Source organism: Monodelphis domestica, chromosome 1 (genome assembly GCF_027887165.1).
Source record: "Monodelphis domestica isolate mMonDom1 chromosome 1, mMonDom1.pri, whole genome shotgun sequence".
NCBI classification, from domain to species: domain Eukaryota; kingdom Metazoa; phylum Chordata; class Mammalia; order Didelphimorphia; family Didelphidae; genus Monodelphis; species Monodelphis domestica.
In genome coordinates this window covers 229,938,087-229,959,471 of record NC_077227.1, presented here as the reverse complement: position 1 = coordinate 229,959,471, position 21,385 = coordinate 229,938,087, and the positions used below count along the sequence as shown (strand labels likewise).

The 21,385-nt window shown below is 37.0% G+C and overlaps 1 protein-coding gene across 2 annotated transcripts in view; it reads right to left on the bottom strand.

Moving 5' to 3' along the window:
• Window positions 1-20,267, bottom strand: part of NRDE2 (NRDE-2, necessary for RNA interference, domain containing) — an 87,935-nt gene extending 67,668 nt beyond the window's left edge. For both annotated transcript variants that reach the window (XM_016428014.2, XM_016428015.2), the window contains exons 1-2: window positions 20,140-20,267; window positions 261-369 (exon numbers count right to left, since the gene is read on the bottom strand). In XM_016428014.2, coding sequence (XP_016283500.2) covers window positions 261-369; window positions 20,140-20,212 — 182 coding nt within the window. In that variant the 5' untranslated portion in view covers window positions 20,213-20,267. The remainder of the gene's footprint in view (window positions 1-260; window positions 370-20,139) is intronic.
• Between the last annotated feature and the right edge of the window lie 1,118 nt (window positions 20,268-21,385).

Here is a 21,385-nt window from a genome sequence, read left to right as displayed (position 1 = left end):
TTTCCCTCATGGCCTAATTAGAGAGGCACTACCTGTGATTTCACTGCAAAATGGAAGGGGAGGAGGAGGAGAAAAAAGGAAATGTCAGAGAATGAGATGAGAGAAAATATAGCTCGGAAAATAGTGTTTATTGAAGTTTTCCAAGGAGTTTCATTTAAACTAAGATAAAGAAGTTCCTTCTTGTACTAGACACAATGGCAAATAATAACACAGCATGTTAAGAGAGAATCCATTTAGAAAAATGTCAAAGAAGATGCTACCTTGTAAGCAGTGGCTTCTCAGAAGCAAGGACTGCAGTCTCTACAGTATTTTGTTGCAGGGTTGGTATGCTTCCAGTACAAAAGCTTGGGTTGCTCAACCAGTCTAATTCTGCACATGCAAAAGGGAGAAAAAGATCAATAAAATTAGCTCAATATGTTCTAGAAAAGAGGAAATTCATCCAATTAGCCAATGAAACCTAATTCATTGCCAATGTCAGCAAGCCATTCTAAATAGCCAAGGATAGCAAAAAGAGTGGTGCAAAATTTTTATTTGGTAGAGGACAATGTTAAAACCTTAAATATTTAAAACTGTAAATCCTCATCTTATTTGGCCACAGTGGAAGTCAATATCAATTTGGCAAACATTTATTAAATGCTTACTATATGTGAGGCAGTATTCTAAGTGTTAAGGACAGACAAAAACCAAAAAGTTCCTGTCATCAGAGTTTACAGTATAATGGAAGTGACAACTGTGGAATTCCAGGAAGGCTTCATATAGAAAGTGGCACCTAAAGTCCAGAAGGGAAGAAAGAGGATCTTGAAAGGCAGAAATGAGGATAAAGTATATGCTTAATATATGCTTTTTTTAATTTGTTCATTCATTGCAGGCAGAGAGGAATTCTTAGTGAGAATATACAAAACCAGGAGATTAGTTGCCAAGACAGAACAGCTAATAGTCCAGCTTGCCTGGAACTCTAGTACATGAAGAGCTATATGAAGGCTGAAGTCTAATTGTCGAAGAGCTTAAAAGCCAGAAGGTAGAGTTTTTACATATTACCCTAAAAGCAACAGGAAGCCACTGTAAATTTTTCAACAAGTGACTGATATGGTTAGATTCTCCAACCTCATTTAGGAAGAGTTGTGCCCTCCACTCAATGATGAATATTCTCAAACCTGGTCATACCTTTCACACCACAATGACTCTGAACCCCAAACTCTTTTCCTCCTACATCTTTTCCTCTACCACTCTTGCCATCTACTAACTATTATGGAAACCTGACTCCCCCCAGGTGACAGCCTCCAAAACTACCCTTTCCAACATCTGGCTGCACCCTTCACTTATTCTCTGGGTCTCACTAGTCAAGGCAAGGGAAGTGGGAGTTGGGAATATTTTTTGCTCTTCATTGACATTTCCAAGTTCTCCCTTTTACTCTCATCATTTAGTAACTTATCTTCCCTTGAGGTTCATTTTATTCATCACTGCTCAATCAAAATATTGGTAGCTATTTCTACAGACCCCCAGCTCACTCCCCTTCTTTCTTCAATGAGTTTAGTACCTGGCTCACAATTTTTCACTCTTCCCTAATTCCTGCCCTCATAGTAGGAGACTTTACTGACACTGCCTTAAATTCCCTAACCACTCAGTTCCCTGCCCTCACTCCTACTCCTCTATTCCACCTCAGACAAATGGAAAGATAGTTTTATCCTTGATCTTGATATGTCCAAAACAGAATTCATTATTTCCAAAAAAAACTTTCCCCACCTCTTACCTTCCCTATTACTGTAGAGGAAAACACCATCGTTCTAATTTTCAGGCTAGCAATCTGGGATTTATCCTTGAGTCCTCACAATCTCTCACCTTGCATATACAATCTGTTGCCAAGGCTGGCTGATTTCCCCTCTGCAAAATCTCTTCAATAACACTGCTACCACTCTATGGAGGCTCTCATCACCTCATGCCTAGACTACTGTAAAAGGCTACTAGTGACTCTTCCTGCTTCAAGTCTCTCCCCACTCCAACCCATTCTCCATCTGGCCACAAATGTGATTTTCCTAAAGCACAGACCCACCCATGTCACCCCTCTACTCAATAAACCCCAGTGCCTCTTTATTGCCTCCAGGATCAAATATAAAATCCTATTTGGCATTCTAAACCCTTTATAACCTAGCCCCTTCCTACTATCCAATCTTCTTACCACCTTCCTCTCCAGCACTTATCCTTCAATCCAGTGTCACTGACCTTCTGACTGTTCCACAAACAACTCCATCTTTCAGCTATAGGATTTTCTCTAGCTGTCCTCCAAGCATGGAATACTCAGCCTACTGAATTCTGCCCACTGACTTCCCTGGTTTCCTTTAAGTTCCAACTGAAATCTCATCTTTTACAGGATGACTACTGCAGCCAGCCCCTCATAATTCCAGTGCTTCCCTCTGTAAATTATTTCCTATCTGTCCTGTATATAGTTTGCTTTGTATATATTGTTTGTTGTCCTCCCAATTAGATGAGTTCCTTGGGGGAAAAGACTGACTTTTGCCTCTTTTTATATCTCCAGTGGAACATACTTGGAGCATAATGTTTATTGTCTGATTAGTTGATTCTAGTGACATAAACTCACTGTTTTATGAGCCAGAAAGCAAAGATTGTGGTGGAGAAGCACCAGGAAATTGCCTGATAGACTTGCCTAGACTTTTGGAGATCATATTTCAAAGCATCCAGAGGATATACAGTTAGGACCTAATTGACTAAAATCATATTCAAAAATAGGTTCAAGAGGGATGAGAAGCTCTCAAAAATATAATTTTGAAAACACAAACTGAAATTACTCCAGTGAGTAAGAAAAAAAGGGAGTGTGCTATCTAAAAGACCAATGGAATTCCACAGAGAACTCTTGGTCAACTCAGACTTTTTTATTGTCATGCAAAACATACTTCTATATTGGTCACTGTAAGAACAAACTCATACAAAACCAAAACTAAAAAAAAAAAAACACCACCATAAATACACTTATGTGAAAGACAACTCCAATAGTTCTTTCTCTGGAAGTGGATAGCATTCCTAGTCATAATTCTTTCAGGATTGTCCCAGATCAGTATATTGCTGAGAGTAGTCAACTTTTCACAGATAATCATCATCCAATATTGCTGTTATTGTGTACAATGTTCTTCCAGGTCTGCTTATTTTGTTCTGCATTATTTCCTACAGATCTTTGCAGTTTTTTCTGAAATCATCTTGCTTATAATTTCTTATAGCACAATAGTATTCCATTACCAACATGTACCACAATTTGTTTAGCCATTCCCCTGTTGATGGATATCCACTAAATTTCCAATTCTTTGCTGCTACAAAAAGAACTGCTATAAATATTTTTATACAAGTAGGTTCTTTCCCCTTTTTTATTATCTCTTTGGGGTACAGACCCAGTAGTGGTATTACTGGATCAAAGAGTATGCATAGTTTTAAAGTTTTCAACTTACACTTTTAAAAAGCGTGCAATGAAAAAGAAGGAAAGTTAATGAATACATACAAGAATGGCAAAGACATGTAAATAAAATGCCATGAATGCTAAAACCCAAAATGAACCAAGGCTGACAAATAATGCTATGGCCAACAGAAATGGCTTTTTTTTTTTTTTTAATCTTTAGGGGGCAAGAAGAAAATCAAAGAAAGGACAAGATACCTATCTAAGATGGATGACAGAAAACTAACAGATGAAAATGAGAAGAGGAAACTATTTAACTTTTAGTTTGCTTGTTTTTGTCTGGCAAGAAGAATGATCTTTCAACAGAGAAGGAATAAAGGAATTGAGACCAAGGCAAGAGAAGAGATGGTAAGACAACCAACTGCCCTGAAAAAGTTCATGTCAACAGGGCTAGACTATATTCTGACATAAGTGTTGGCTGAGCTGGACTTGGGATCTTTGACTAGGGGGAAAAGGGGAAGTGTTGCAAGACTAGAGTTGGGGAAATGTTTCTCCAATTTTCAAACCATATTGAAGGATATAGTCTGTAAACTGGGCCACAACAAGCCAGACTTCTTGAAGGCAGCTAAGGAGGGCAGTAGATTGTGAGGTAGTTTTAGAGTCAGTAAGATAGGCATTCAAATCTGGCCTGGCATTTACTAGCTATATAGCCCTTAGGGTTTGATTTGATCTTTCACAATCTCTGTTTTCTCATTTATAAAATGAGGATAATAACAACATCTATTGAACATGTTGTGAGGACTGAGTATAACAACATGTAAAACACTGCAAACTTTAAAGCACTATATAAATGCTAGCTATTATTACTGCTGTTATTCTACTTCTGGCAAAATCTTAGAATGTATTATTAAAAGTATTGTTTATGAGCATTTAGAAAGGGAAATGGTAATCACTAAGAGTTAGTAAGGCTTTATCAATAATAGATCATGCCAAACTAACCACATTTCTTTTATTGATGATTTACCACTGTAAACCTTAAAATTTCTTAGACTTATAAATGTTGGAAATTTCACCACTGGGAAATTTCATACTTGGAAAATTTCTTAGTGATAGTCTATTGGAATGTGAACCCCATTGGCATGGGAGGTTCCTCCTCCTCCTTTCTTAAGATTACTTTAGGACAGAAACCTTTTGCTGAACAATGGAAAGGGCTTTGACCTATGCTTAAGCACAGAACAGGAATTTCTTTGAGTCATGATTGATTTTAGAATTGATACAACAGAGATACTTGGAATGACAGAACCAGGTCTTGGAAAATACAATTTCCACCCCACTCAGTCCTAACAGGATTTAGGAAGGGCTGCAGCATAGATCAAAATTTAATTATTCCAATCTCTACCCTACTCAGGGTAACAGGATTTAGGAAGGGCTGTAGCAAAGGATCAAAGATTTAATTATTTGAGAATATGACCTTCAACAGACATGTGCAAAGCCACAGACCTCTGGGCGGTCCTGGGTTAAGCTAGAGCCACCATTGGCACAGGGAAGACATGGACAGTGATTGGTAGATGTGAGAACTGAGGGGAGGGAACTTTGATGGTTTCCTTAAAGATAGAGGGGTCTGAGGACTGGGGTTTGGTTGGAGAGGTTTTGGCTCTGAAAGGTTGTGCTGGCTCTGAAGGAAGCTGCTCTGAAGGAAGCTGGAGGTGGAGGCCCCTGAGACTGTTTCTCCATTTTGGTCACGTGAGTAATAGGGACTGATCTCCTTTCTTTGCCTCAGCTATCTAAGGACTTGGGCCTTTTGGCCCAGCCTAACAGAAGGGGTATTTAAGCCCTATTCTCTTCTCTCCCCTTTCTTTCTCCCTCTCTCTCTCTCTATCTCTAATACCTTTCTTCATCCTGTTTGTAATTAAACTCCATAAAAGGTTGACGGCTGTCAACAAGTATATGATAAGGGAGGCATGAGTAGAAAGCAGTTCCTATGGAAAAGAACTGAATGATTTAATAAGCTACAAGTTCAAAATGGGTCAAAAATGTGACATGTGAATCTTAAAAATTCTCAGACCCTACTTCATAAGATTTGGCTAAGACCATTCCCCACTTTAAAACAATGAAGGAACTTAGATCAGGAATGTGAGACCTCTACTCCACCCCTACTTAAGCATGCTTTAGGGGAAGAAACTCCTCGCTGAACAATGAAAAAATACTTAAACCCATACTTATAGTAAGGCAAAAGTTCTTAAGCTGTGCCTATTTTTAGATCTAATACAAAAGGATGCTAAGTACCGTTAAAGGTCAGGCAACTTGTGAATTCACAAGGAGCAAAGAGGTGAGAACTTACTCAAAGGTTTTTCAGGTGTGAACTTAATCAAAAGTTTAAGTCTACTCAGGTGTGAATTAAGAATAGTCTGTCCTTTGGAAAAACATCTACTGTGATTGGTAGATGTGAGAACTTAGGGGAGGTGACATAGGAGAAATTCCCTTTAAAAGAAGGTCAAAAAGGAGGTCTCGGGGGATTCAGCTGGGAGAAGCTGAATTGGAGGAGGCAGCTGGTGTCTCTCTGAACACTAGAATCTTGCTTGGACAAATCTTGGGGTGAGTGGATAAAAGAATGACTGATCACTCTCAGGGTTTTCAGCCTAGGCTGGCTCATGCTGGCCTAGGCTGGTCTGGCCTTTTTTTCTCATTATTTCCTTTTTCTCTCTCTCTCTCTTTCATTAATTCCTCATTTGTATTAATTAAAATCTCTATAAAACTCAGCTGACTTGGGTATATTTAATATTTGGGAATTTCTCCCTGGCGACCACCTTATATTTGATTTAAAACAAGACACTGTCTTGAAACCATATTTTCTGCGGTCACAATTTAAACCAACCACTCTTATCTGTAACAGTTTATGACTCACACTATTTTAATCATCACAGACATGGCAATAAAAAAAAAATCTAATGCAACACAAGCCTGCATCAAGAAGCAAGGAGTCCAGAACAAAGGGAAGTAATAGTTTCACTGTACTTAGCCCTGGTCAGACCAAATCTAAAACACTGCAATCACCTCGAGCATCAAATTTTAAAATCCTAGAAAAGCTGGTGTGTGCCCAGAGGATAGCAGTGAGGATGATGAGGATATTAAATAGCATAGCATATACAGATTAATGAAGAGAACAAGAGATATTTAGCCTAAGTGAAAGATTTAATGGGGATATGAAAGTTATGGAGCTTTTCATTGTTGGCCCCAGACAGCAATTAACAGTTTGTTGCCAATTTGTGCTTGGCCCTGTATGGTTTAACATTATCAATGACTTGGAATATAGATATACATAGCATTCTTATTAAGTATACAGATGGCACAGAGAGGAAAAACTACACTACAGGATCCAAAAAGACCTTGACAGGTTAAAAACACTGGGCTGAATCCAAGGGGATGGAATTTATTAACAAAATGCAAAGTCTTACATTTGGGTTCAAAAAAGTCAACTTTATAAGGACAGGAAAGAGAAGGTAAAGTAAGTTAGCACATCTGAGAAAAAAATATGGAAATTTCAGAGTACTGCAAGTTCAATACAAGTCAACAATGTAAAATAGCAATGAAAATATCTTGTGGGATGTTGGGCTAAGGAAGAGGCATGGTGTCCAGAGCCAAGGAGATGACTGTCCTGTTATACTTTGTCCTGGTCAGAATTCACCTGGAGTATTTGTTCAGTCAGATCACTACGTGTTTAGAAGAACAATAATAAGCTAGAGCACTTCTAAAAGGCAATAAGAATGATAAAAGATCCTAAATTCATGATATATGAAGACTGGATGAAGGACTTAGAGCTATTCAGCTTGGAGAAAGAAGCCTGAGGACAGATGACAATCAGAGCTATCTCCCAGTGGAATGGGCTATTTTAGGAAATAGTGGATTTCCCTTACTTGGGAGTCTTCAAGCAAAGACTACATGGCTACTTGATGAGTGCATTCAATTAAATGCAAGAATCATTTATCAAAATATTTTCTATCACCAGGTTTTGGCCTAGGAGCTAGGCATACAAAGACTTAAAATAAAAGCATGACAGTCTTTGACCTCAAACAGTTCATATTCTTACTGTAGAGTGAATTTAAATTCATGTACAGATTGGACTAGGTGGTTTCTGAAGTTATGTTCAAGACTGAAATTCTACAATGCCACAATAGTCCAGGTGTGATTAACACAAAATATGATGGTTTTAAACACTGTATTTCCATGCTTTCCTTGCATAAATGATAGTTTTAAATCAAAGTGCAGATTCTCACACTGATCTCTAATAAGTTTCATCTTGATGAATTTGGCCCACCACCTTCATTAAGAAGAATTCTTGGATATCTGTCATTTAACAAACTAGCTCTCCAATTTCATCTTATGTCCACAAATTTGGTAGATGTCTCTGGTATCTCTTCTTTGTAGTCATTGACAAAAACGTTGAACAAGACAGAGATACCACACTCAAGATCAATACTAATCAATGACCTCTTGGAGGTAAGCCTTCAGCTGGGCTTTGCAAGAGTAAGTTTTATGTAATCAAAGTGGAGGGGATTGGGGAAAAGACAGTCCAGGCCAAAGTAAAAATGTTAATGAAAACATACAGGTAGAAATATAAATGGCATGTTAACAGAAAAAATTAGCAAATCACTTTGGAGTATACAGATAAGCACTATAATGTTATAAGTGAGGAAGAGACTAATATAGGTTGGGGAAATCAGAAAAGACAATGGAAAAAGACTGAGCTGAAGCCTGAAGAATGGGTAAGATTTTCATAAATGGAAATGAGCATTTCTGGCCAGTGAACATTGAGAGAAAGAAGGAAGAAATGACATAGCCAAAGGTTTGGAAATATTTTGGGGTTGGTGAATAACCAGCATCATTCAATTTGTATTGATAAGTAGTAGGGAGCTCAGGTTGGAGATGCAGATTGAGCCAGATTATAAAGGGTCTTGAAAATCAGTCTTTCTCCCATTGGTAATCCAAAACCACTCAGCATGTAACATAACTTCAGTGTTTTGGAAAGATTAATTTGATCATAATACACATGTAGGCCCACAGAAGAATTTGAGTTGTAATTAAAAGTTCTACATTTTTCTTCTCTTATTGACCCAAAATAAAAAGGAACAAGTTGCTAAAGTAGTTATAGGAACTAGTTCATGGGGTGAAAATGTTTAAATCCAGCCTTGCCTTTAGAATAAATGTACCACCAGCCATGCTCTGCAGGTGCATGAGGCCTAACCAAATTCTGGCAGCAGGGTAGCAATGATTTTTAATAAGTTCTACCTCTTCAGTTCCCAGGACTCCTTACATCAACATAAAATTTCACTGCTATTTTTTCTCTTTTCTATCATTCAAAAGCTTTAATTTATTTAATATGTATCTACAAAGCTGCTTTTTCTTAGTATAGGCACATGGATACAACACAATCATCTAAGGATAGTTAAATTAGCACTCTCAGTTAACAGAAATGAAAAATGTACATATAGTACATGAGCCATTGGTACAAAGAAGAAAAAGACGCAAATGAACAACCTTCACAATGCTATATTGGTCCACATTCATTGAAGGTTCATGTGTGTAGGATTGGAAAAAAGGTAAACTCTCCAGCCTCAAGGATTTTATAATCTAATGGGTACATTTAAAATCATTGGGGCACAAATGCTAAAAAGAATTTCTTTCTATTGCATTTCTTGCAGTCTTTCTCTTCCTCACTCCCAGGCCCTTTTCCTCTTTTTATTTTTTTTTCCTAAAATAGTCCCCAATATCTAGGGTTTAACACCTGAGGAAGTAAATTTGAAAATAACTCCTGTTGTTCAGTTCCTACTTATTCTCCACCAAAGGTCATAGTAATTTCCCCAACCACTTTCTCCAAGTCACACACTAAAGTAAAAGAGAAAGGATAAAAGTGGTAACAAAAGCTACACATAAACCTGAAAAACCTCTTTCTTAGGTAAATGTTCTTACTAATGGTAACAAACTGGATAAAATTAAGAGGAAGACACATGTTGAAACAAGATAAAATCAAATCGATTTTTCCAGAGTTTTTCAAGGCACAATCAAGGTTTTAAGGATATACATTAAACTATGTGAGGAACAATTTATAAAAAGGTTAGATGTGGCTAATTGGAGCTAGAACTCTTGTTTTAAACTTAACTCATCAATCACTCACTCTGTGCCCTTCAACAAAATGAAATAGTTAATTCTAGGTGCTTCAGAATCACTTTAAAAGTGGTTGTATTTGTACTGTTCTACTCCTTTATCATTCTAGAGTAGTGTTAGAAGTAAATATTTAATGCCATTTGACGCATACTTTATTTTAAATTTATTTGTCTTGGGTTTATGTGTATGTGTTTTCTTTTGCAATATGGCTAATATGGAAATATATTTTGCATGACTTCATATATGTATAATTGACATCATAGTGCTTGCCTTCTCAAGGAGTGGGAGGGACAGAAAGGAGGGAGAGAATTTGAAATTCCAAAAATTTTAAACATGAATGTTAATTTTTTACATGTAATTGGGAAATATTTAACAAATAAAACTTTTTAAAAAATAATTACTTAAGATCCTAAAATGTCAGAGCTGAAAGGAACCTTAAAGATTATCCCCAGAAAAGCTTAGTTCACTTTTAAAAATAACAACCTAAAGGTTGAGAAGTAAAGGGAAATGGTTTACCTCAAGTCATATTAGTGACAAAATCGAAACTTACTCCTAGAAACCACAGTAACATTCAAAATTGCTTTGAGATCTCCAAATGCAAAGAATTATACAAATACAACATTTATTCCTTCATTCAAATATCATTTATTAAAAGTGTCTACTAAGTATTATACAAAAACAAAAAAAATTCCTTTTCTCAAGAAGCTTATATTTTACAGGGGGGAAGGCACACAACTTTGCACAGTTAAATGCTATGTAAATATATATATATATATATATATATATATATATATATATATATATATATATATGCATACCAAGAGTATATAAAGTAACATCCATAAGGGGGTTAGAGTGGGACATGAGCAAATTGGGGGGTGGGAGGTAGGGAGGCAGTATAATATTCCAGTAAGTGGTAGCACTTGAGTTAAGCTTTGAGTGAATACCAATTTGGCAGGTACATAGAAGAAAGACTGGAGAGGAGGCTGGAGGCAGGAGTAATTAAAAGCCCATTTCAGTAGGGCTGGTGAGGGATGATGAGAATCTAAAGAAAGACAGTGGCCATGAGTGAAAGGATGCAGAAAAATAAAGAAATAGATTAAAAAAGACAAGTGATTAGACATGAGTGTTGAAAGATATGGAAGAGTTGAGAATGACAGGAAGGACGCCAATTCCCTCAACAAAGAAAAGAGAAATGAGAAAAAAAAGGAAGGTTAAGGAATACAGATGAGTTGTTTTAGACATTGAGTTCGAGATCCCTACAGTCCATTCAGTTAAAGGCATCTAATGAGTGAAGCAAGACTGGAGGTCAGTAGAGAAATTAGTTAACTGCATACAGATAATAGCAGAATGACAGAACCCATAAGAAAGTCTCCACTGAATTTGTTCTCTATTCCTAAACCTTATTGTTAATTTAATTTTTCAGGATCACTTCAATTCTAATTGAAGTCTGGAAAAGGTCATCTGAAATTAAGAGCTACCTCACTGAAATCAGATGACAGAATCCTCTTTTGTATTTATTTATATCCTCACAACACTTTCAAGTGTATGACTGAAATAAAATAGCTGTTTAGATAGGTGTGCAAATACAGAGCAGGATGTTACACATTATCAAAAGGTCTACTGGGATACTGGATGTCTAACTAAAGACTTAAAAGGAAGAATTTGATTGGCTGGCAGATATTCTGACCCTGTAGATAAATGAATGGACAGGTTCAAACTTGCTAGGCAATTAACACTCTTTCATATTACTTTACCACATACATTCAGGGAAAGAAAAAGGGTAGAAACAAGTGGTAAACCACTTCTGGCCTTTTCCTAACAAAGAACAAGTAGGTATCTAGAAAAACTAAAGACTAAGGCATGCCTCTGACTATATTTCTAATGTAATTTTACAGGAAATAATACAGTGACTCATTACCTGAATACTTTAACTCTGAAATACTTTTGTCAAGTCTTTTATTATGTAACTACATTCTCCCACAATGGCGAGTGTGCTTTAATTCAATTACAATATGGACAGATATGGAAGAATTACCATGAACAGTTTAAAATTTAAAAGCAAATCATGAACTAAGCTTTGTTAAGAACTCTCGTAAAAAGCATTTGCACTCATACAACTGTTACTAAAGAATATTAGATTAGATCTTTTTACTTATTTGTTGGATGACAGGTAAGCCATAAGTGAAGCTAAAAAATTTTCAGAACTAGCTGTAAAAACAAATATTAAAGAAGGTATATACTTTATTAAAAGTTAAGGAAAGCTCCCTTAGATTCCCAACTCTGGGCAAAGGATCAAAATTAAAATTTAAGGAAAAAATAAGTGATGACAAAATCATATTGTATAGCATCTTGTGGTTTGTTTGTTTGTTTGTTTTTTTAATCCATACTTTCTGGTTCAAAAACTCTTAGAAGGGCAAGGTTTAGACAAATGGGCAAGTGACTTGCATAGGGTCCCACTAGTTAAGAAGCATCTGAAATCAAACTTGAACCCAGATCCTCTCAACTCCAAGCCTGATACTTTACCCACTGTGCCACCTAGCTGTCCCCCAACTTACAGTTTATAAAAATGTTTTCCTTACAACCTTAGGAGATAGTTAGCACAATTCATAGTATTTGAACAAAATAGAAGTATCACAGTATCTAAGGTTCAGGGAAGTCCAGTTACTTGTCCAAGGTTACACTGCTAATAGAGAGGAAACAGAAACTAATCTCCAAATCACATTATAATGCCTTTAAATGTCAAAATACAAAAATGGGAAATCAACTTTATTTTTTTTTTAAACCCATACCTTCTGTCTTGGAGTCAATACTGTATATTGGCTCCAAGGCAAAAGAGTAGTAAGGGCTAGGCAATGGGGGTTAAGTGACTTGCCTAGGGTCACACAGCTAGAAAGTGTCTGAGGCCAAATTTGAACCCAGGACCTCCCATCTCTAGGCCTGGCTCTCAATCCACTGAGCCATCCAGCTGCCCCCGGGAAATCAACTTTATACAGAAATAAAACCATGATTTTAATGAATTTTGCTTGGTAGACCAAAGCTGACTTCTGAAAAAAGCCAGTAAAAATTCAACCACCTTAAAATCTGAAGAGCTAACATTTACATGGCACTTTATAGTAATAAAATATTTTATATGCTTTGTGTCATGTTTCTCAAACTAATCAGAGAAGCAGGGCAAATATTTTTGTATTCCACTTCTACCCTAATTTTGAGTGTAAGAAAAATCAAAGAGGTTAACACCCAAGGGTAAATTTAACCATATATTAGGGCACAAAAACATTGCAAACAAGTGCAAAAGGGCAGAAATAATAAATGCAACCTTCTCGGACCACAATGCAATGAAAATGATAATTAGCAAGGGTACATGGAGAGATAAATCAAAAATTAATTGGAAATTAAACAATATGATTCTCCAAAACCAGCTAGTTAAAGAACAAATCGTAGAAACAATCAATAACTTCATTGAACAAAACACCAATGGTGAGACATCCTTTCAAAACCTATAGAATGCAGCTAAAGCAGTACTAAGGGGGACATTTATATCCTTGAGTTCATATATAAACAAATTAAGAAAGGGAGAGGCCAATGAATTGGGCATGGAAATTAAAAAACTAGAAAGTGAACAAATCAAAAATCCTCAAATGAAGACTAAATTAGAGATCCTAAAAATCAAAGGAGAAATCAATAAAATTGAAAGTCAAAGAACTATTGATTTAATAAATAAGACTAGAAGCTGGTACTTTGAAAAAACAATAAAATAGACAAAGTATTAGTCGGTCTAATTTAAAAAAGGAAAGAAAAAAAAACAAATTGACAGTATCCAAGATGAAAAGGGAGACCCCACCTCTAATGAAGAGGAAATTAAGGCAATCATTAAAAACTACTATGCCCAATAATATGGCAACAAATATGGCAATCTAGGTGATATGGATGAATACTTACAAAAATATAAATTGCCTAGACTAAAAGAGGAAGAAATAAATTACCTAAACAACCCTATATCAGAAAAAGAAATTGAACAAGCCATCAAAGAACTCCCTAAGAAAAAATCCCCACGTCAAGATGGATTCACAAATGAATTCTATCAAACATTCAAAGAACAACTAATTCCAATATTATACAAACTATTTGACAGAATAAGCCAAGAAGGGGTTCTACCAAATTCTTTTTACGACTCAAACATGGTACTGAGCCCAACGCCAGGCAGATTAAAAACAGAAAGAAAACTTTAGGCCAATCTCCCTAATGAATATAGACGCCAAAATCTTAAATAGGATACTAGCAAAAAGACTCCAGCAAGTCATCACAAGGGTTATTCACTATGATCAGGTAGGGTTCATACTAGGAATGCAAGGATGGTTCAATATTAGGAAAACTATCCATATAATTGACCATATTAACAAGCAAACCAACAAAAATCACATGATTATCTAAATAGATGCAGAAAAAGCCTTTGATAAAATGCAACACCCATTCCTATTGAAAACACTAGAAAGTATAGGAATAGAAGGGCCTTTCCTAAAAATAATAAACAGTATATATCTAAAACCATCAGCAAACATCATCTGCATTGGGGATAAACTAGATGCATTCCCAATAAGATCAGGAGTAAAACAAGGATGCCCATCATCACCTTTACTATTTAATATTGTACTAGAAACACTAGCAGTAGCAATTCGAGAAGAAAAAGAAATTGAAGGTATTAACATTGGCAATGAGGAGACCAATCTGTCACTCTTTGCAGATGATATGATGATTTACTTAAAGAATCCTAGAGAATCAACCAAAAAGCTAGTCGAAATAATCAACAACTTTAGCAAAGTTGCAGGATACAAAATAAACCCGCATAAGTCATCAGCATTTCTATATATCTCCAACCCAGTTCAGCAGCAAGATTTAGAAAGAGAAATTCCATTTAAAGTCACCTGAGACAATTATAAAATACTTAGGAATCTATCTGCCAAGACAAACACAGGAACTATATGAACACAACTACAAAACACTCTCCACACAATTAAAACTAGATCTAAACAATTGGAAAAACATTGATTGCTCATGGGTGGGACAAGCTAACATAATAAAAATGACCATCCTACCCAAAATTATCTATCTATTTAGTGCCATACCCATGGAACTCCCAAAAAACTTTTTTTACTTAATTAGAGAAAAGCATAACAAAGTTCATTTGGAAGAATAAAGGATCAAGGATATCCAGGGAAATCATGAAAAAAAAATGCGAAGGAAGGTGGCCTTGCAGTCCCAGATCTCAAACTATATTACAAAGCAGCAGTCATTAAAACAATTTGGTACTGGCTAAGAGACAGAAAGGAGGATCAGTGGAATAGACTTGGCGTAAATGACCTCAGCAAGACAGTCTCTGCCAAACCCAAAGACCCCAGCTTTTGGGACAAAAATCCAGTATTTGATAAAAACTGCTGGGAAAATTGGAAGACAGTGTGGGAGAGATTAGGAATTGATCAACACCTCACACCCTACACCAAGATAAACTCAGAATGGGTGAATGACCTGAACAAAAAGAAGGAAACTATAAGTAAATTAGGTGAACACAGAATAGTATACATGTCAGACCTTTGGGAAGGGAAAGATTTTAAAACCAAGCAATACTTAGAAAGAGACACAAAATGTAAAATAAATAATTTTGACTACATCAAATTAAAAAGTTTCTGTACAAACAAAACCAATGTAACTAAAATTAGAAGGGAGGCAACAAATTGGGAAACAATCTTCATAACAGAAACCTCTGACAAAGGTCTAATTACTCAAATTTATAAAGAGTTAAACCAGTTGTACAAAAAATCAAGTCATTCTCCAATCGAAAAATGGGCAAGGGACATGAATAGGCAGTTTTCAGTTAAAGAAATCAAAACTATTAATAAGCACATGAAAAAATGTTCTAAATCTCTTATAATCAAGAGAGATGCAAATCAAAACAACTCTGAGGTATCACCTCACACCTAACAGATTGGCCAACATGACAGCAAAGGAAAGTAATGAATGCTGGAGGGGATGTGGTAAAGTAGGAACACTAATTCATTGCTGGTGGAGTTGTGAATTGATCCAACCATTCTGGAGGACAATTTGGAACTATGCCCAAAGGGCACTAAAAGACTGTCTGCCCTTTGATCCAGCCAAAGCACTGCTGGGTTTGTACCCCAAAGAGATAATAAGGAAAAAGACATGTACAAGAATATTCATAGCTGTGCTCTTTGTGGTGGCAAAACTTTGGAAAATGAGGGGATGCCCCTCAATTGGGGAATGGCTGAACAAACTATGGTATATGTTGGTGATGGAATACTATTGTGCTAAAAGGAATAATAAAGTGGAGGAATTCCATGGAGACTGGAACAACCTCCAGCAAGTGAGAGTGAGAGGAGCAGAACCAGGAGAACATTGTACATAGAGACTGATACACTGTGATACAATTGAATGTAATGGACTTCTCCATTAATGGCTTTACAATGTCCCTGAACAATCTGCAGGGATCTATGAGAAAAAAAACTATCCTCAAGCAGAGGACAAACTGAGGGAGTAAAAACACCGAGGAAAAGCAACTGTTTGACTACAGGGGTGGAGGGGATATGTTTGAGGAGAGATGCTAAATGAGCACCCTAATGCAAATACCAACAATAAGGAAATGGGTTCGGAGCAAGGACACATATGGACACATATCGTGATACCCAGTGGAATTGCGCATTGGCTAGGGGAGGGGTGGCCCAAGGAGGGGGATGGGAGGAGGAAAAGAAAATGATCTATGCTTCCAATGAATAATAATGTATGAAAATGACCAAATAAAATAATGTTTAAAAAAAAATTCCAAATTTCTTACCACTCTGGCTTCATCTTTCTCTTTCCTATTACTTTCATCTTTCACCCAACTACCCAGAACATTATTTGTCAGACAAACCTAGACAATTCTTTTGTTTTAACTTACAAAAGCAAAATCTAATGTACATCCTTAATTGAATTGAACATAGTATTGTAATAAGTACAGGAACAGAGAAGTTAACAGAAAAAAAGATAATCCTTGACTTCATCAAGTTTATAATCTTCTGGAAAGAATCATTACATACACAGGTTAAGCATAATGAGATACAGAAAGTAAGGATGGCAAAATAATTCCAGCAAGTTGCTCTAGGAAAGTCTAAGACAGAGAAAGTGCTTCTCTGTGAGGCAACAGTTCTCAAAGTGTGGCCTTGGAGGTTCCAGGGTTTACAGAAAGTTTACAAGGTCAAAATTATTACAAAACACTTTTCACACAAAGTCAGGGCTAAACAACTGGAAAAATAGTAATTGCTCATAATGAAAATGGCAGTTCTACCTAAATTAATTTAGTTATGCAATGCCATAACAATCAAACTACCAAAAAATCATTTTATAGAACTAGAAAAAATAATAACAAAGTTCATGTGGAAGAACCTAAGGTCAAGGTTATCAAGGGAATTAATAAAAAAGTAAAGGAAGTTGGTCTAGCAGTACCAGACCTCAAACAGTAATCATCAAAACAATCTAGTAGTGGCTAAGAAATAGAATAGTGGATCAATGGAATTGATTAGATTCACAATATACAGGGGTAAATGATCATAGCAACCTAGGTTTGATAAAACCAAAGCTTTGATAAAACCAGCTTTGGGGATAAGAAATCACTATTTAATAAAATAGCTGAGAAAACTATAAAACAGTATGGCAGAGACTAGGTATAGACTAATATCTTATACCCTATACCAGTAATGGCAAACCTTGTGGAGACTTGAGTGCTGTGCCAACCCTCCCCACCCCCACTTAACTCAGACAGATGAGGAAGGAAGCACTCCCATTGGGCTGCTGGGCAGAGGGGTGGGTGAAATGAAAAAAATATCCTTAGGCAAGTTAGAGAAGGGGAAGGGAGCAGCTTGGTCTCCCAAGTTCCTCTGCTTTCTAGTAACATACACTGGCAGGCACTGGTGTGCATGCCCTCTCTGGCATGCATACCACATGTGTGCCACCAAAGCCCTATACTAAGATAAGGTCAAAATGGGTATATGATTTAGAAATAAAAGGTAACACCATAAGCAAATTAGGGGAGCATTGAGGAGTTTACCTGTCAGATCTTTGGAGAAGGGATGAATTTATGACTAAACAAGGGAAAGAGAACATTATGAGATATAAAATGAATAATTTTGATTATGTTAAATTAAAAAGGTTTTACACAAACCAGTGTGACCAAAATTGGATGGGAAGTAACAAGCTAGGAGGGAAAATTTTACAGCAAATTTCTCTGATAAAGCTCTCATTTCTCAAATATATAGAGAATAGGGTCAAATTTATAAGAACACAAGTTGACACATATTCAAAGAATAGGAACAAAGTTTTCAGATAAAAGAATCAAAGTTATCAATAATCATATAAAAATGTTCTAAATCACTCTTGATTAGAAAATGGAAATTAAAACAACTCTGAGGTACCACCTCACACCAATCAGATTGACCAAAATGACAGGAAAGGAAAATGATAAATGTTGATGGGAACGTGGCAAAATTGGGACAGTAATGCACTGCTGGTAGAATTGTGAACCAATCCAACCATTCTGGAGGGCAATTTGGAATTGTGCCCAAAGAGATATTTACATACCCTTTGTTCCAGTAATATATCACTACTAGGTTTGTATCCCAAAGAGATAAAAAAAAAAGGGGGGGAAAGGACTTAAATGTATAAAAATACTTATAGAAGCTTTCTTTTATGGAGGCAAGGAATTGGAATCTGATGGAATGTTCATCAATTGATGAATGGCTGAACAAATTATGGTATATAATGGTGATGGAATACTATTGTGCTATGAGAAATAACAAACATTATTATTTTTAAAAACATGAAAAGACCTACCTAAGTTATGAAGAGTAAAATAAACAGAACTGGGAAAACACTATACACAGAAATAGCCACTGTGACTTAGCTACTCCCAGCAATACAATGATCCAGGACAATTCTAAAGGACTTATGACAAAGAATGTTATCTACCTCCAGAGAAAGAACTGTGGGGAGTCTACATCAAAGCAAACTATTTTTCATTTTAGCTTATGTTTTTATTTTGGGGTTTTGCATTTATATGAATATTCTCTTAAAACAATGACCAATATGGAAGTAAGTTTTGCATGATAATACATTATATCCCAGATGAAATTGTTTATCATCTCTGGGAGGGGAGAAAGGGAGACAATTTGGATCTTATGATTTGGGGAGATTCCTATGTTGAAATGGTCAAAATTATTTTTTAAATAATTAAATTATATATATAAAATAAAATAACTAAAATATAATTGACCTATTAATCTTGCCTTCATTTCATTTTTTTTAATAACCCTTACCTTCCATCTTAGAATCGATACTGGGTATTGGTTCCAAGGTAGAAGAGCAGTAAGGGCTAGTCAATGAGGGTTAAGTGACTTGCCCAGGGTCACAAAACTAGGAATGGTGTGAGGCCACATTTGAACCCAGGACCTCTCATCTCTGGGCCTGGCTCTCAATCTACTGAACCATCCATCCAGCTGTCCCTCCCCCTTCCTTCTTCAACTATATATCTGTGAGGGCAAATTTTTCTCATATGCTTCAACTAAAACAAAATGGGGCAATAGAGTAAATGCAGGTGTAGCTGAGAATCCAGCTGCCTTCTGTTATGCCAGACATTAAAGCGATCTGCAAACATAAGTAAAACAATGGCACTACTCTCACTAATGTTTTTTGTTTTGGAGAATACAAGTCGTCTTTTGAGCCACAGTTTTCATTTTTTATAAAAATGTTATTTATGCTAATATGTAATGGAGTTGCTGTTGTAGTTTTAAATGAATTAAGTATTTTTTAATTTATTAATTTTCATTCCCAATACAGTAAATATATATCACTCTTAACTTATATAAATAAAAGGTACCTGGAGTCCTCAATACTTAAGAGAGTAATTTCAAGAGTGTAAAGGAGTGGGGGGAAAGGGGAGTCCTGAGACTAAAAAGTATGAGAACCACTGATTATGGGGAATTTGTTTTGTCTTTTGCCAAGTCAATCAACATACATTTATTAAACACCTACTATGTCCCAACTACCGTGCTAGGTGCTGGGAACAAAAAGAAAGGGCAAAGGCAACCTCTGCCCTCGAGGAGCTCACAGTCTAATTTTGATTTTAATATTAAAAGTTTAAAAAGGCCCTGTCTTTTATATTTTTGTTGCCGGAAGGGCAACTCAGCGCCCACTATATTAAACACATAGTGAGCATAAACCAAGAAGTCTACGATTCTTCAAGCCTGGGGCAACCACCGACCGACACACACTGAACTACCGCTACCCTTCTACCATCCCACCTCTCAATTCCCCTCCTTTCTGCCCTCCTGGGGGCCTAAACCCGTCCGCCCTACATCCCACCAAGAAAGCCCATGGGAAACCTCAGTGCCTTTCCCAGAAGGCTTTGCTCCGCCGCAGGGCAGGTCGGGAAAGCCGTGGGAGAGACGACAGCCCGAGGCCTGACGCCCCGGGCGGGGCGAACGGCGAGGCCCTCCACACCACCCAAGCCCTGGGCCCGCTCGTGCCCTTACCCCTCCTCGAGCTGCCACCAGCGGAGGACTCAGGAGCCGCACTAACGCCGGCGAAGGCCGGGAACAGGGCCATGGTCCCGGGCCAGGGCCGCTGGCCCCCCTTCGTAACATGCACGGAAGGGAAAACACCAGCTAGCAAGCAGTGGGCATGCGTCCGCTCTGGCGCAAGGTATTGTGGGAGATGTAGTCTTTTGGCATTGTGTCTAAGCAATGGGGTGGTGAAGGAAATAACGCATAGTAGATTTCAAGCGTTGAGGGATCTTCCGGTCTTCCAATCCAATGCCCTCGTTTTGCAATATCTTCAAACTAAGCCCCAGAGAGTTTAAGTAACTTGCCTAGGGTCACATAAATGAAGTCAATAAGCACACATCTCTTATGTGTTAAGCATCCTAACTGGGGAGACACACACACACACACAAAAAAAATTCCTTCTCATGGAAGAACATCACAATCTAAGAGAGAGACAACACTCAAAACAATTATGTACAAACAAGATATATGGAGGATGAATCAATAGAGGGAAGGCTCCAGTGTTAAGAAGGATCAGAAAAGGCTTCTTATATAGAAGGTAGGATTTTAGTTAGTACCTAAAGGAAGCCAGAGGTGGTGATTAAGTGACATGGCAGACAGAGACAAGATAGAAGAATGTCTTGTGCAAAGCCATTGGTACAGAGGATGGGGAGAGGAGTAAGGTGTAAGACTTGAAAGGAAGAAAAGGGTCAGATTGGGAAGTGCTTTAAAAGCCAAACAGGTTTTATATTTGATTCTGCAGGTAAAAGGAAACCACTGGAGTTTATTGAATGAGGGAAGATGGGAGATGACATGGTCAGCCCTCACCTTGAAGGTCTGTTTGACGACTGGAGGATAAACTGGAATAGAGAGAACTAAGGTTGGCAAAGAAACCAAAAGGATATTATTTTGGTAACCAGCTGTGAACTGATAAGATCCTGCTCCAATATTGTGTCAGCATCACAGAAGCAAAGGAGTAGTATAGGAGGAATATTATTAAGATGAACTGGATAGGAACTAAGTGATATAACTAATAAATATAAATAAGTGAAAGAATGTGAATTTGAATCTAAGACCATTAAGCAGAAATCCATTTATCTTTGCAGGGCACTCCCCTTTCATACTATTTATACCTACACACTCCCTTTAACGGTTAGGAAACTAAGACCCAGGAAGTCCAAATTAATACAAATATTAAACTGTAGAATTGAGGCTGGAACCCACTTCCTCCAATTCC